This window comes from Xenopus tropicalis, chromosome 7 (assembly GCF_000004195.4).
Source record: "Xenopus tropicalis strain Nigerian chromosome 7, UCB_Xtro_10.0, whole genome shotgun sequence".
Classification (NCBI taxonomy): Eukaryota; Metazoa; Chordata; class Amphibia; order Anura; family Pipidae; genus Xenopus; species Xenopus tropicalis.
Window position 1 is genome coordinate 123,641,529 of NC_030683.2, and position 16,458 is coordinate 123,657,986.

At 39.6% G+C, this 16,458-nt stretch overlaps 1 protein-coding gene across 1 annotated transcript in view; it reads right to left on the bottom strand.

The window, feature by feature from the left end:
• Nucleotides 1–868: 868 nt before the first annotated feature.
• LOC101730430 (phospholipase A2 inhibitor and Ly6/PLAUR domain-containing protein-like) overlaps nt 869–16,458 on the bottom strand; it is a 34,204-nt gene continuing 18,614 nt past the window's right edge. Inside the window, exons 4-5 of the mRNA XM_004919780.3 lie at nt 13,254–13,397; nt 869–2,533 (exon numbers count right to left, since the gene is read on the bottom strand). Of these exons, the coding sequence (XP_004919837.1) occupies nt 2,346–2,533; nt 13,254–13,397 (332 nt within the window). The 3' untranslated portion in view covers nt 869–2,345. The remainder of the gene's footprint in view (nt 2,534–13,253; nt 13,398–16,458) is intronic.

Sequence of the window (16,458 nt, forward strand, 5' to 3'; positions counted from 1 at the left end):
CCAACCCCTTGGATGTTGCTCAGGAGGAACATGTTGCTCCCCAACCCCTTGGATGTTGCTCAGGAGGAACATGTTGCTCCCCAACCCCTTGGATGTTGCTCAGGAGGAACATGTTGCTACCCAACCCCTTGGATGTTGCTCAGGAGGAACATGTTACTCTCCAACCCCTTGGATGTTGCTCAGGAGGAACATGTTGCTCCCCAACCCCTTGGATGTTGCTCAGGAGGAACATGTTGCTCCCCAACCCCTTGGATGTTGCTCAGGAGGAACATGTTGCTCCCCAACCTCTATTTGGCACCCCAGGAACATGTTTCATGCTTGTATTGCTCTCCAACTCTTTGTACATTTGAATATGGCTCATGGGCAAAAAAGAGGTTGGGGATCCCTGTTCTAAATAATTGAATATGGTTCTACAAGTTCAATATGTGATGCTACAAGGGTAAATAGCTTATCTTCAGTAAAAATCAGCTATAATAAATAATTGCATCCATGCACTCATTGGATTAACATTCAGTTACTGGTTTAGATCTACACATGGAGGAAATTACATTGTATTTATACAAGGAATCTTTGCCTAGCCTGGAACTATTTACATTAAGCTATAAATGCCTGGGATCTTAACATACTGTACATTACATTGTGTTTTCCATCTTAATTCCACTTTGAGGAATGCATGAGAAAAGAAACATTCTATCCAAACACAGGGAAAACTAAAAGCACAGTTCCCCTAAAGTGTTGGGTTGCGATTGTGCATTTTGCCTTTTATAGAGGCGCAGTCCTGCGATGCCCATCTGGGGCAAACAGTCCCACCTATATGCGCCATGGAACCCCAGCTGCACAGCCAGTATTTGTACATTGCACACAGAGGTTAATCCCAGGAAATCATTTATCATTGGAGTCATTTATACACTAATGCTGGTTAATTAGCAACACAGAGAAGCCATGGATCACAAATGGAATGTGCAGTAATTTGTTATATAAAATACAACTGTTCCCTGGGGCACTAAGGTGTGACTAAAGTTACCAATGCAATCACACTTAAAGTCAGCACTGTGGATTGATAATCTGTTTGCCCTTGCCCGCAGCTTATAGTATCGTTTCCAATGGGTGTTCTGTATGAGCCAGTGAAGGAACCCAACATTTAGTGTTATTATAAGGTTTTGCTGGTTTGTGGCCTGACCACTAGGCCAGGGGAGCAGCTGGCAAGCTGTCTAGTTACCTTTTACCTGGCTTTTCATCTCAATCCGGCAAACTTATTGGCCAGCCACTCAGTTCTTACTCTGCACTACATAAACCCTCCTCCTGCATCACTTTATGGCCTGAGCCAAGGTAGTTTTGGCTTGACTACTATCTTGGCCCTGACTCTAGCTCTTCTATGGTGTTACCTCCCTTGCCTTGGTCCTGTTCCTTCTCCAGTCCTGTTCCTGGCTCTACACCCACTCTGTCCCACGCCTGACTTGATTCTGTTTTGTCCCACTGTAGTCAGTTCAGCTAGCTCCTAGACAATCTCTTGCCTTTTATTTGCTCTCACCCTCCCTTGCCTTGGTCCTGTTCCTTCCCCAGTGCTGTTCCTACCTCTAAGCCCACTCTGTTCCATTCCTGGCTCTCTGCCTGCTTCATCCCATTCCTGACTTTCAGTCCTGTCTTGGCTTTGTTTTGTCCGACTCCAGTAATTTCAGCCTGCTCCCAAACAATCCCTTGCCATAAGGACTTACCACCCAACCAATAATTCCATTTAAGTCCCTGGAAAATTGGAATACAATGGTGGCCCATGATAGTCACGCAACACCTCACAGTTTATCTGCAGAGAGGGTTCCAGTTCCAAGTCAATAACAACCTTCTCCAGGTACAACTGCTTCTCCTGAAAACTAGTGAACAAGGAGGGGCATGGGGCATTTGGAGCTAAACAAGATAGGTCAACCCAGGCCTAAACCTGGGTTTGAAATAAAGTGCTAGCAAGCTTAGGTCTGTATCATAGGACATGAACAGTCTGAGTAGAACAGTATGAGCAGTAAGAAGGTTAAGTTCTTGTCTCTACACCTTTCCTCCTTGAGTCCCATATTAGGTTACTGAATAGCCCCTCTATTAGTCTCTGCCCCAGAATCTCTTGGGTTTTTAACATTTCTTAGGTAATTTGTAGTTCCAAAACCATTGTCACAGAATGTGCAAGATTTACTAAGACCTGTGTTAATATGTCTTGTTCAAGAGCAGAGGAGCTAAGCCTTTCGGTTTGGCAAGGAGCTCTGCAATATAAAATATTTTTGTAAAAGCTAAATATATTTTCAATCATAAATATAAAAATATGTGGATATTAAATGTTTTCCAAGTGGGGTTTGATTACGGGCTCACAACATGAACATCTTCATAACTGTTAGAAGAGTCAGTGATATCAGCAATGAGCCTTGTTGTAGGGTTTCTCCACTGTTTCCACTTCTAAAGCCGGAGACATGAACCGATGAGCCCCGAAATGCAGCTTTGCCTTGGGATTGGATGACGCTATCTGACGCACAGCCAGCCACTCTGATGGTAGATCCTGGAGGAAAATATTAAGATGTTTAGTATTTATGCAAAATTAATCATTTGGCTTCATGATCTGAACTGTTTGCCTTCCTCATCTGCCTCTTTCCAGCTCTCAAATGGGGGTCACTGACCCCAGCAGTCAAAAGCTTTTGCCCTGTGAGTACTGTTATTGTCACTCTTTATCACAGGTATAGGATCTCTTATCCAGAAACCCATTATCCAGAAAGTTCCAAATTACGGAAAGGCCATCTCCCATAGACTCCATTTTTTAAAAATGACTTCCTTTAACTCTGTAATAATAAAACTGTACCTGTACTTGATCCCAACTAAGATATAATTACCCCTTATTGGGGGCAAAACAGCCCTATTGGGTTTATTTAATGGTTAAATGATTCCCTTTTCTCTGTAATAATAAAACAGTACCTGTACTTGATCCCAACTAAGATATAATTACCCCTTATTGGGGGCAGAACAGCCCTATTGGGTTTATTTAATGGTTAAATGATTCCCTTTTCTCTGTAATAATAAAACAGTACCTGTACTTGATCCCAACTAAGATATAATTACCCCTTATTGGGGCAAAATAGCCCTATTGGGTTTATTTCATGGTTAAATGATTCCCTTTTCTCTGTAATAATAAAACAGTACCTGTACTTGATCCCAACTAAGATATAATTACCCCTTATTGGGGCAAAATAGCCCTATTGGGTTTATTTCATGGTTAAATGATTCCCTTTTCTCTGTAATAATAAAACAGTACCTGTACTTGATCCCAACTAAGATATAATTACCCCTTATTGGGGGCAGAACAGCCCTATTGGGTTTATTTAATGGTTAAATGATTCCCTTTTCTCTGTAATAATAAAACAGTACCTGTACTTGATCCCAGCTAAGATATAATTACCCCTTATTGGGGGCAGAACAGCCCTATTGGGTTTATTTAATGGTTAAATGATTCCCTTTTCTCTGTAATAATAAAACAGTACCTGTACTTGATCCCAACTAAGATATAATTACCCCTTATTGGGGCAGAACAGCCCTATTGGGTTTATTTAATGGTTAAATGATTCCCTTTTCTCTGTAATAATAAAACAGTACCTGTACTTGATCCCAACTAAGATATAATTACCCCTTATTGGGGGCAAAACAAGCCTATTGGGTTTATTTAATATTTAATTGATTTTTAGCAGACTTAAGTTATGGAGATCCAAATTACAGAAAGATCCCTTATCCAGAAAACCCCAGGTCCCGAGCATTTCTGGATAACAGGTCCCATACCTGTACTTATCTTTCTAGGCTGGCCCTCTTCTATTCATCTTCCACTCTCTTGTTAGGTCAAACTAGGCCCTAGCAACCAGATAGCTACTAATATACCAAACTGGAGAGCTGCTGAACAAGCCATAAAAACTAAAAAAAGTCAGACCAATTGCAAATTGTCTCAAAATATCAGTGTCTACATGATACTAAACGTTAATTTAATGGTGAACTACCCCCTTTAGTGTTAATATAATATGATATTATTCTTACTCTTTATGTTTCTTTATTTTCAGTCCAAATATTATTATGTGCACTATTGAACCACAGGAATATGCTGTATATATATATATATATATATATATATATATATATATATATATATATATATATATATATATACACACACACAGATGTTAGCAGGGAAGAATGCAGTTCTGTAATTAAGATCCTCTGTTTGCTCCCATATAATAGGAGTATTCTGCTCAGTATAAAAGGCTTTGCTGTGTCACAGTACCTGCCATGTATTGTGTTGGGCAATTCTTTTGTTATGTACACAATTCAAAGAGCTAAAATTTCTGCTTCATACAAGTCCCCCTTCCTGTGCTCTCTGCCCAGTTTGAGGGAATACAAGTCTTGTTGTAACAAACATTGGTACCCACCCTTTCAGGGCAAGTATAGCAGTTATTTACCTGGGCAGAAAAGCATTCCACCTTGTGCTGATGCAGAGAGTAGAGATGAGCGAGATTTTTCAGTCATTAGTAAACAGGACCCAAATAGATCAGTACGGGGGGGGGGGGCGGGATATTGGTATTGGTTTTAGTATTATTAAATTAGTACTGGTATAGGATCCATTATCTTGAAACCTGTTATTCAGAAAGCTCCAAGTAACTGGTACGCCATTTCCCTTTTCTCTGTAATAATAAAACAGTACCTGTACTTGATCCCAACTAAGATATAATTACCCCTTATTGGGGCAGAACAGCCCTATTGGGTTTATTTAATGGTTAAATGATTCCCTTTTCTCTGTAATAATAAAACAGTACCTGTACTTGATCCCAACTAAGATATAATTACCCCTTATTGGGGGCAGAACAGCCCTATTGGGTTTATTTAATGGTTAAATGATTCCCTTTTCTCTGTAATAATAAAACAGTACCTGTACTTGATCCCAACTAAGATATAATTACCCCTTATTGGGGCAGAACAGCCCTATTGGGTTTATTTCATGGTTAAAGGAGACATATTGGATAAATGGGAAAACCCTAATTTTGTAGGCAGTTATGAATAATATACGGTGCTGGTTTCCCTTTGGGCTAAACATTAACCCTATCTGTAACAATGGCCCCTTTATTGGAGCTCCCTATAGATCCTTTCACTTCTCTGTCCCAGTTTGAAATGAAGAGTGGGCGTGTCCTAACGGTCCCTGCCAGAAGCATAGTAGGAGGGGGAGAGCCAATCACAGCCCTGCAGTCACACAAGCAAAGACAGGCTTCAGTTCCCTATCAGGTCAGCCTAACTGCTGATTGGTTCCTATCTTATAGTGCAGGGTACGGAGGGCCGCCGGCTCCCCAGCTCATCCAGAGAATTCAGCCAGCAGGAAGTGGAACAGATGGGCGGGGCTAGTGGGGTTTTTGTGGAATTTCTCAAATAATCAGTCAGAAACACAACTTTTTAAGCACAATCCTTCTATATCTAGAGGAGTATAATTCCCTGGTACATACATAATTTTTATAGGATATGTCTCCTTTAAATGATTCCCTTTTCTCTGTAATAATAAAACAGTACCTGTACTTGATCCCAACTAAGATATAATTACCCCTTATTGGGGGCAGAACAGCCCTATTGGGTTTATTTAATGGTTAAATGATTCCCTTTTCTCTGTAATAATAAAACAGTACCTGGACTTGATCCCAACTAAGATATAATTACCCCTTATTGGGGCAGAACAGCCCTATTGGGTTTATTTAATGGTTAAATGATTCCCTTTTCTCTGTAATAATAAAACAGTACCTGGACTTGATCCCAACTAAGATATAATTACCCCTTATTGGGGCAGAACAGCCCTATTGGGTTTATTTAATGGTTAAATGATTCCCTTTTCTCTGTAATAATAAAACAGTACCTGGACTTGATCCCAACTAAGATATAATTACCCCTTATTGGGGCAGAACAGCCCTATTGGGTTTATTTAATGGTTAAATGATTCCCTTTTCTCTGTAATAATAAAACAGTACCTGCACTTGATCCCAACTAAGATATAATTACCCCTTATTGGGGCAGAACAGTCATATTGGGTTTATTTCATGGTTAAATGATTCCATTTTCTCTGTAATAATAAAACAGTACCTGTACTTGATCCCAACTAAGATATAATTACCCCTTATTGGGGCAGAACAGCCCTATTGGGTTTATTTCATGGTTAAATGATTCCCTTTTCTCTGTAATAATAAAACAGTACCTGTACTTGATCCCAACTAAGATATAATTACCCCTTATTGGGGGCAGAACAGCCCTATTGGGTTTATTTCATGGTTAAATGATTCCCTTTTCTCTGTAATAATAAAACAGTACCTGTACTTGATCCCAACTAAGATATAATTACCCCTTATTGGGGCAGAACAGCCCTATTGGGTTTATTTCATGGTTAAATGATTCCCTTTTCTCTGTAATAATAAAACAGTACCTGTACTTGATCCCAACTAAGATATAATTACCCCTTATTGGGGGCAGAACAGCCCTATTGGGTTTATTTCATGGTTACATGATTCCCTTTTCTCTGTAATAATAAAACAGTACCTGTACTTGATCCCAACTAAGATATAATTACCCCTTATTGGGGGCAGAACAGCCCTATTGGGTTTATTTAATGGTTAAATGATTGTTTGGTAGAATATGGAGATCCAAATTACAGAAAGATCCCTTATCTGGAAATCCCCAGGTCCTGAGCATTCTGCATAACAGTTTCCATACCTGTATTAAACCTTATTTTTTATGGTACATATCTCAATGCCCTTCTGCTTCTGAGCAAGCTCAGTAAGGGCAGGGGATGATACATATTCTCTGGCCCAATTTCAGAGAAGACTTCCAACATTTGATTTTTTGTTTTTAAATTGATTGAGTGTTTCTACAAACAGATCGGACATTTCCCCCCTTATATGAACATCGAAGATCTATTAGTAAAATGCGTTCCAGGTTTCAGTTTTGCACTGACATTCCATTCCCAAAATCCCTTTTATCTGCTGCCAGTTATCTGGGGAGAAGTTTGTTATTTTGGAGACCATGGGCTGCACCCCACCCTTCGGATTAGTCCTTGTCCAGGATCTATTATCTGCCAGAGAGGAAGAACCTTCCCAGAGATCAGAACTGTTCCTTTAATATGTGATAACATCTCTCTGGCCTTTCCTATGAGGGACGAGGACAATTCATACAGAGAATGAGTCGAAATGCTCCCGTTTGATGTTAATGACAAGGACACGCAGAAAACAGCAGCACATTGTTCAGATCTAAATATAATCAGCTCGTCAGTGGGGGCCTACTCTGTGCCAATCAACGGCAAAAATGGAAGTGACCGAAGGGCAGTTCAGGACACATTGTTTAACTCAGGTCACAAAGGCCCAGGCCTAGGCTGACAGGATTTTTGGGGCCACATTCAAATTGGTTCCAAAGCTCTTTCAAATCTCCTATGCGTCCCAGTACTCCAGACCCAAGAAGGGAAATTTGAACATATGTGAAGGGAAAGGTGCAGCGGTGGCGAGCAAGACGAGCACCGCCTATGCAGATCCTTGGCTTCTGTGATGGGGATACTCAACTTCTTTGATGGTCACTGTCTTCTCAGGTAGAGGAGCAGTAATAAGAAGGCAACCATTTCCCATGGCGGGATGTAGCTGTATGGGCAAACTGGCTTTTTTTTAGTTGGCATCGATTTATTGTGGCAACTAGACTTTTCAGTCTTCTGTTTGGGTCTTTAGGCTTTTTCGGTGGTGTTTTTATTATTCTTGTTAGTGGTCATCCTCATACTGTGTTCCCTTAATTCATCCAAGCGGGCCCAGCACCCTCAGACCAGCAGCTTTGCACACCCCCAGTCTGCCTCCCCTCCGGACAGGTTACCAGCTGTCCAGTTTTGAACAAGACAGTCCAGGTTTTGGAAGGCCTGTCCAGGCCAAAACTGCCAAATTAGGAATTTCAGGCAGGACTCTCTTAGACTGACATGGCAATTGGGCAATCGCTGATTGCCACATCACAGCCCTGCCCCCTTGACAGCACCGCCCCACCCTGTGACATCACAGTATCACCCCATGACATCAGGGCACACCCCACCCCCTTCTGGCTTTCGGGGTAGGGAAAGTTGGCAACCATACCATGCCCTAAATTAATTAATATGTTTAAGAAATCACAAACATAATTAAAATTACCTTGGCTGTAATTAAATAATAAGGGAACCCCTGTCCCCCTGGTTTATACTACACATAAACACACATTGGTTGGCTCCCCACACTATGAATGTTGGAACCAGTTGCACTCACTTGTCCTCTTCACATCATTAAAATACCTTTCATTTACTTTCGGCTGGGAAAGCACAGAATCCAGACAGTAAAAAGCAATCAGTCTGTACAGTTTTATTCACATGAAAATAGTATGTATAGCCACAAGAAGAGCTTCTGTATTAATGAAAAGCCAGATCCTTCTAGCCATTCATATATATTAGTCATTTAAGTACAGTACAGGGAAGTTCTAAAGGGAAATATATGTTACATTTGGGTGCACAGTAAGATACAGAGAACTTCCACCCATTCGCTATTACTGTTTCTAGCACAAAAACATACTGGAACTCAACGTGTTCTGGGAAAGTTTCCCTTAGGGGCCCATTATAAAACTTTTAACCTATTGAAGGGTTTTGTGTGTCTTTTCAACTCAGTATTATGTAGGTGGAGTAAAACCATGGGGTCATTTACTTAGCCAAATAGTGGCACTAAGGGGGCCATTTACTAGCACTTGGATTTGTTTTTGTTGTTGGATTTGTACCCTGCCTTCCATGTAGAAATATGACCCTCCTGAGGTTTTTGTCGGCAGATGCCGAGGGGCGAGTGGGGCATTGGCAGACAGAGTCACCATTAGGGGTACAGCAGTTTGGGGCCCCTGATGGAAAAGCATGATTTGTGGGTTGTGAAAGGGGCAGAGTTTAAGATGAGTGAGCAGGCTTTGGGTGGGGTTTTGGCACAATTTGGGAGTGACTGGGATTGATCAGAGGTGTGGCCACGTCTGTAAGGGGCATCTCATTGGGGAACCCAAATTACTTGTTGGCAGGGACTACCACACAGGAGACTTAAGTGACCAAAGGGCCAATAATTGGAACCCCCTGGGCAAAAGCCACTGCTCCTTTTCACTTTCTCTTAGATCAATGGCTCATTCACTCTGAACTTGTAGTTACTTGGCCTCTCATTGGGGTTCCCTCTAGCTCCCATATCATATAGAAGAATATCTTCTTCTAACACAAATATTAAAACTGTCCATTGTACAACATTGGGCAACCCAACATTGCCCTCTATGCTTCTATATCTCCAAGTACAGTCATTGATTCTCTTACCTCTGTTCTTCCACCCAATCCCCTTAGACATTAGAGGCCCTAGATTGTACTGAGCAATTAAAGCCATATAAAATGATTTATTGCTTCCAAAACTCATAGGTGACCCTACACACTGTGTGTACTTCTGTTGTATTTTCTCACAAAAATACAAACCATGCCAATGCCATGTAATACACCAGCCAAGAGAGTATGGGGAGCAACACTTGCCTACAGAGATCTATTGCCTTATAATCCTCTGCTTCCCTTATGAAAACCGTCCTTCTGGTTAGGTAACAATACAGAACAATACATTCAAAAAGAAACTACTGCCTGGAAAGGAAGCAGTTTGTTGATTACACAACATTCTTTCATGTTGCCCACTCAAAATATCACACTATTACACATTACAGTGTGCTAATCTGTGGCGTGCTTGCCAGGCAAGGAAACCGACAAGATAAGGAAGTGCAAAAATTACAGAGAATTCCACCAATCAGACAATATTTATATCGCAAGTGTATGTTTTAGTCGAAAATAGAACTTTCTAATGTGCAGCTGTAGATAATTTATAAACTAGGAAAGAAGAATATTATATATTCACTGTTATGCATTTTAATATTAAGGGTCAAGTTTCAAGTTATGTATGTCTAATTATTAGTGTAGGGGACACGTAAATGTTTTTTTCCTTATGTTACAGGCAGTTATAGGAAGCTAAGTAGGGTCCTAAATAGCAATTGTGGGGGGAGGAACAGTTTCCTGTGTAACTGGCAGTTCTATAAGTCCCCAGAAGAGGTCATTGTTATATGGAAGCTCTATAGAGCTCACCCTCTTTCTCATTGGGTTTCATTGCAGCAGGAAGGTGGAAGAAGATTGGAGCCTGGGCAGAGGTAGGCCTAGTAAGGTAAGTTATTGAGCATATTCTCTCTTATAGCTTGCTCTAGGATTGAGAGTTAGGTTCAGGGTAGTTAGGGAATCAAGTGTCCCAGTACGACTTGGAGGGCCTGATCTCTTGGGGTTGAAAAGCAAGTCGTCTATGCAGACTGGTCACTAGCCCCTGATAGGCAAACACTTCTGAAGGTTCTATTTGTGAGTTTATGCTGAACAATTGTACTGTATCATCTGTGCCTATCTCCAGAGAGATTGATGTTACATTCCTGCCAATAAATCTGGTTAAGCAGAAACACAGTTGTTGTTCCAAGCTGCCCATCACCTTACATTAGTATTTAGATATGAGATAACTAACTTTATATAGAATAGGAACAGCCTAAAGCCGGCCATACACACACCAGCGAGGTACAAACGAGGTTTCATACGATATTTGGTGCGTGTATGGCAGCTCGAAGAGGCGATCAATAGTGCATAGGCTGCGGATATCGGTCGTCTCGTCAATCAGCCAGCAAAATCTACGTTTAGGGCTAATTCGGCAGGTGGAGGTAGAATTTCTATTGTTTTTACCTCCATATCCGAACAATCTTTCGTGTGACAAATGGTCGCACAAAAGATCGTTATTGCTACATGTATGGCCACCTTTATTCTGCATTAACTTTAACATGTATACCTACTGTATATTCTTTTGAGTACACTAAGGAATATGCAGGCCTATTCTGGACCTAAAACTCTAAGTTCCCAAGAATCTATGGCTCAAAAGTAGCAAAATGTTCGTCCTAATGATTCCTAATGATAAGGGTCAGTTAATTCTGGACAGAAATGGGGCACAAAAGTCTACTTTCCTCCCCCTTATTTTCCCTTATGAATAAAGTTCTAAGTTCTAAAACCATGCTGAATGTTGGCCTCTTTATGCACTTTGCCTGCCGAGGAGAGAGAAAATGACGACTTTTACCTTTCTGTGTTACAGGGTAACAAAGAAAAAACTGAAGGGTCAATTTGCAAAACAAAAAACACAGCAAAATGGAGTTTGAATGATCCATTTGTGAATCAGTTCATTGGTAAACTCAGTAAAATTTAATTCTAAAGGACTTATAAATATATATTTTGCTATATATATATTTATAACATTATTTGACTGCCAGTGTCGCTGCAATTACAGTAAATAATGTTACCTCTTAGCCTAAAGAAGCATGCAATATATTATATATAATATATATATATAATTAGAGTGCTCCTTCCATCATTATTCTACAGAACGTATGGCCCTTCCATCATTATTCTACAGAACGTGTGGCCCTTCCATCATTATTCTACAGAACGTATGGCCCTTCCATCATTATTCTACAGAACGTATGGCCCTTCCATCATTATTCTACAGAACGTATGGCCCTTCCATCATTATTCTACAGAACGTATGGCCCTTCCGTCATTATTCTACAGAACGTATGGCCCTTCCATCATTATTCTACAGAATGTATGGCCCTTCCATCATTATTCTACAGAACGTATGGCCCTTCCATCATTATTCTACAGAATGTATGGCCCTTCCATCATTATTCTACAGAACATATGGCCTAAAGTACAAACGGAAGTGCTCCATCCACACAGCACTCTCCAGCCACAGCCCATAGAATATGTTTATTATAAAGACAGATGATGGATAAACATTGTGTCTTGGCTTTGGATTGATTCTATAAACAATGAGGTGGCAACTTTGTGTATATTAGACTTACACAATTCATATAATAATTTCCTGCTGTCATGCATTTGTTATTTTACACTATTTCCAGGACTGGAACTAACGTTAGGCAGCAGAGACAGCAGCCTAGGGTGCAACTATATTTGGGAAAAGGTAGAAAGTTACAGAAAATGTGTTTATTGGGGCATTCACAATGCTCAATATTAAGCCAACTCCTCTCTTCTCACCTTTCCTTTATCATCATTAAATCTTCCAGATAGAGAGTAATGGCGTGGTGGTGGAATATTGGCGGTGCTTTGGTTTTCTCCACTGTTTTACTAAACACATATCTGGTACAAAGATGTACAACCAACAGTGAAAGAGAAGCTAAGAGGGACATGAGAAGAACTGAGCTTTGAGTTTTTTAGTTTTTATAGTAACAAAAGAGAAGTCTATGAATATACTGAATGTACTGAAAGAGAAGTGCTGAGTATAGAGGGATGGTGCTGAGCTAAGTAGAAAGGAAGGAGGAACTATTTCATTGGTGAAACTAGAGTATTAGGAGCTTAGAGAGCAACTATACAAGAGCATGTTGGTTATTTTTAAGTGTTTCGTTTTTCTAAAATGTTCATTTGTTTAAAAATAAAATGCATGATATATATATTTATACTTTGGTTGAAAAACCCAGAGTAGCACAGTGAAGTGGTAGGTGACATCTTATGTCACTTCAGGTCCTCTTCACTGTAAAGAAAAGCGATCACTGCAGAATAAGCAATAGATGTGCCAAGGGTATCCCCAATTGTGCCATTTAGGGCAAAGGCTTGTGGGGGTTGCTGGGGTTTCTCAGCAGGCTTTACTTCTCCTTTAGGTAGTCAAGATTAATCATTTCCAAACAAATATCAAAAAAAATCATGGGAAAGAAAACCATTTCACAAGTTTTAATGAGATCTGTCCATGCACAAACAGAACCCACTCACAGAAGCACTTGCCTGGGGATGCTCCTCTGTGGTTTATTAGTCAAAAGTGGAAACACAACATTTTGGGTGTCATTTCATATTATTGTAATGAGATCTGGCAATAGCTTGGTCCATTGGGGAATGTTATCAGACAGGAAGGAGAATTATACTTGGGGAACCTTGATTCTCCCCAAAGGATTTGTATTGTACACTGCACTGCCTTGGGCAACATGGTTATAGAAGTGCACAACCACCACAGTGTTCCAGGGATCCTTCTCCCACTTGAAAATACCTCATTTGACTTAAGACATAGGTTTAGACTTAGTAGTTAAACCCCAAATCAAGATATATATATATATTTGGTTCTTGACTAATATTTCAAAAATGTTCTCACCTCTCTCTTTAGAGACTGAAAACCGAACACAGTGATACTCATTTCCCGTGCAGTTCACAGTGGCCTGAGCGTTGCAGGATTCCGAATCCTTAGCAAAGCAGGACGGGCAGCTCAGTTCATTTTGGGTGGCATTGGGTGCTACCACTGAAAGAAAAGATAATAAAAAAAAATCATGTTATACATATGTTCAGATTAATGTATTCATATAAAATATAAAAAAAAAAATTAAAAAAAAATTAAAAAAAAAAATATATATATATATAAAGATATTCACATAAATATTTAATGGTATAGCTGTACACCTGAACTCTAAAATAGGGTAAGTACTGTAGCTGGATCAACAGTGTACTATATGTATTAATTATTAGTAACTATTTGTTTTTTCAGTTGCTAAAATGGCAGCCAACCCTTTCTTTGAACAATCTACTATATCTGCCAGTACAACAACTCAAAAAAAAAAAAAAAATCTCACAACCATACTATTCTGTTTGTAAAAACCTTAAAGCAACAGTTCAGTGTAAAAATGAAACTGGGTAAAATAGACAGACTGCGCAAAATAAAACATTTTTTCAATATAGTTAGTTAGGCAAAATATGTAATCTATAAAGGCTGGAGTGGGCAGATGTCTAACATAATAGCCAGAACTCTACTTCCTGCTTTGCAGCTCTCTAAGCTGTTAGCAGTCAGTAACCAATCAGTGACTTGAGGGGGGGTGGCATATGAGCCATAACTGTCAGTTAATTTGCATTTGAATCTGACCTGTGTGCTCACAAACTAACTGACAGTTATGTCCCATGTGCCCCCCCCTAAAGTCACTGAGTAACTAAGAGGTTAGAGAGCTGAAAGCAGTGTTCTGGCTATTATGTTAGACATCTACACACTCCAGCCTTTATAGATTACATTTTTGCCTAACTAACTATATTTGAAATATCTTTAATTTTGACCAGTCTATCTATTTTACCCATTTTCATTTTTACACTGAACTGTTCCTTAAAGGCTTATAGAATATGTTGGTTTTGCTCTGCCTATGAATTTCCAGTGGATGCCCTTGTGTCCTTTGGAAAGATCTATGGTATATAGGTAAACAGAGAGCTTATATTATATTGTATTTGTTTACTGATTGTGCTCATATGGCTTTCAAGTGCCTCTTTCTCCAGTGTAAAAAATGCCATAACTAAAATCCTATTTCTTTAGCCTTGTTGCTTTTCTCTGAACCCCCCAGTTCTACAATGAATGTATTTCATTTTAGGAAAAGTACCAAACCTATCTGAACAGCTGGATTTCAGCCGGGTGTACTAGGTACTTGGCTTAGCAATGAACTCTAATAATGACAAATAATAATAAAACAGTACCTGTACTTGATCCCAACTAAGAAATAATTACCCCTTATTGGGGCAGAACAGCCTTATTGGGTTTATTTCATGGTTAAATGATTCCCTTTTCTCTGTAATAATAAAACAGTACCTGTACTTGATCCCAACTAAGATATAATTACCCCTTATTGGGGGCAGAACAGCCCTATTGGGTTTATTTCATGGTTAAATGATTCCCTTTTCTCTGTAATAATAAAACAGTACCTGTACTTGATCCCAACTAAGATATAATTACCCCTTATTGGGGCAGAACAGCCCTATTGGGTTTATTTAATGGTTAAATGATTCCCTTTTCTCTGTAATAATAAAACAGTACCTGTACTTGATCCCAACTAAGATATAATTACCCCTTATTGGGGGCAGAACAGCCCTATTGGGTTTATTTAATGGTTAAATGATTCCCTTTTCTCTGTAATAATAAAACAGTACCTGTACTTGATCCCAACTAAGAAATAATTACCCCTTATTGGGGCAGAACAGCCCTATTGGGTTTATTTAATGGTTAAATGATTCCCTTTTCTCTGTAATAATAAAACAGTATCTGTACTTGATCCCAACTAAGATATAATTACCCCTTATTGGGGGCAGAACAGCCCTATTGGGTTTATTTAATGGTTAAATGATTCCCTTTTCTCTGTAATAATAAAACAGTACCTGTACTTGATCCCAACTAAGATATAATTACCCCTTATTGGGGGCAGAACAGCCCTATTGGGTTTATTTCATGGTTAAATGATTCCCTTTTCTCTGTAATAATAAAACAGTACCTGTACTTGATCCCAACTAAGATATAATTACCCCTTATTTGAGCCAAAACAATCCTTGTGGGTTTAATTACTGTTTAAATATTTTTTTTAGCAGACTTAAGGTATGAAGATATGAATTACAGAAAGACCCCTTATCTAGAAAACCCCAGGTTCTGAGCATTCTGGATAACGGGTCCCATACCTGTACTGTATATAGTTATTGCAAGTACATCAATACTAGAGATGTAGCGAACTGTTCGCCGGTGAACTAAGTCGCACGAACATCGGGTGTTCGCAAGTTCGGAAGTTCGCAAACTTTTCGCGTATGTTCGCAATTTGGGTTCGCCGCGTTTTTTTTTCGCTGCGTTTTTTCTCGGCCTAAAAACGCCGCACAAGCCACACATGGCGTTTTTCAGCCTAGTACTGGTGTAAGCAAATCCCGTTTCCATGGTGCTAATAGTGCGAAATAGCAAAAAACGCAGCGTATTTCCGCTAGGTCTGCCAGCTGCCTTTGCGATTTGCAACGATGTGTCAACAAAGTATTTTTCAGAGAAATTTTTGCCGTGATCCCCCTCCTGCATGTCACTGTCCAGGTCGTGGCACCCTTTAAACAACTTTAAAATCAGTTTTTTTGGCCAGAAATGGCTTTTCTAGGTTTTAAAGTTCGCCTTCCCATTGAAGTCTATGGGGTTCGCAAAGTTCGCGAATATTCGCGCTTTTTGGCGTAAGTTTGCAAACTTTTTTTTGAGGTTCGCTACATCCCTAATCAATACAACTCCCAGTATCAAACCTCATCAAACTGGGAGTGCTTGTCTGGTTATTGTACCGAACTTTTCCTGTATGTTTTTGCTTCCAATATAATTGACCCACCCACTATTGTGTTTAAGAGCCTTTGTGGCTCCCATTGTACAGAAAGGCATGTTATGACATCCATAGATATCAAAGGGGTTATTCACCTTTGTACAACATTCACAAAGAGTTCACATTATTAGAACAATATCTTTGCCATATACATAGTTAACAAAATATATGCAACTGATGAGATATTCCCCTCAGAATCATCCTTCTACTGATCCCTCACCCTGT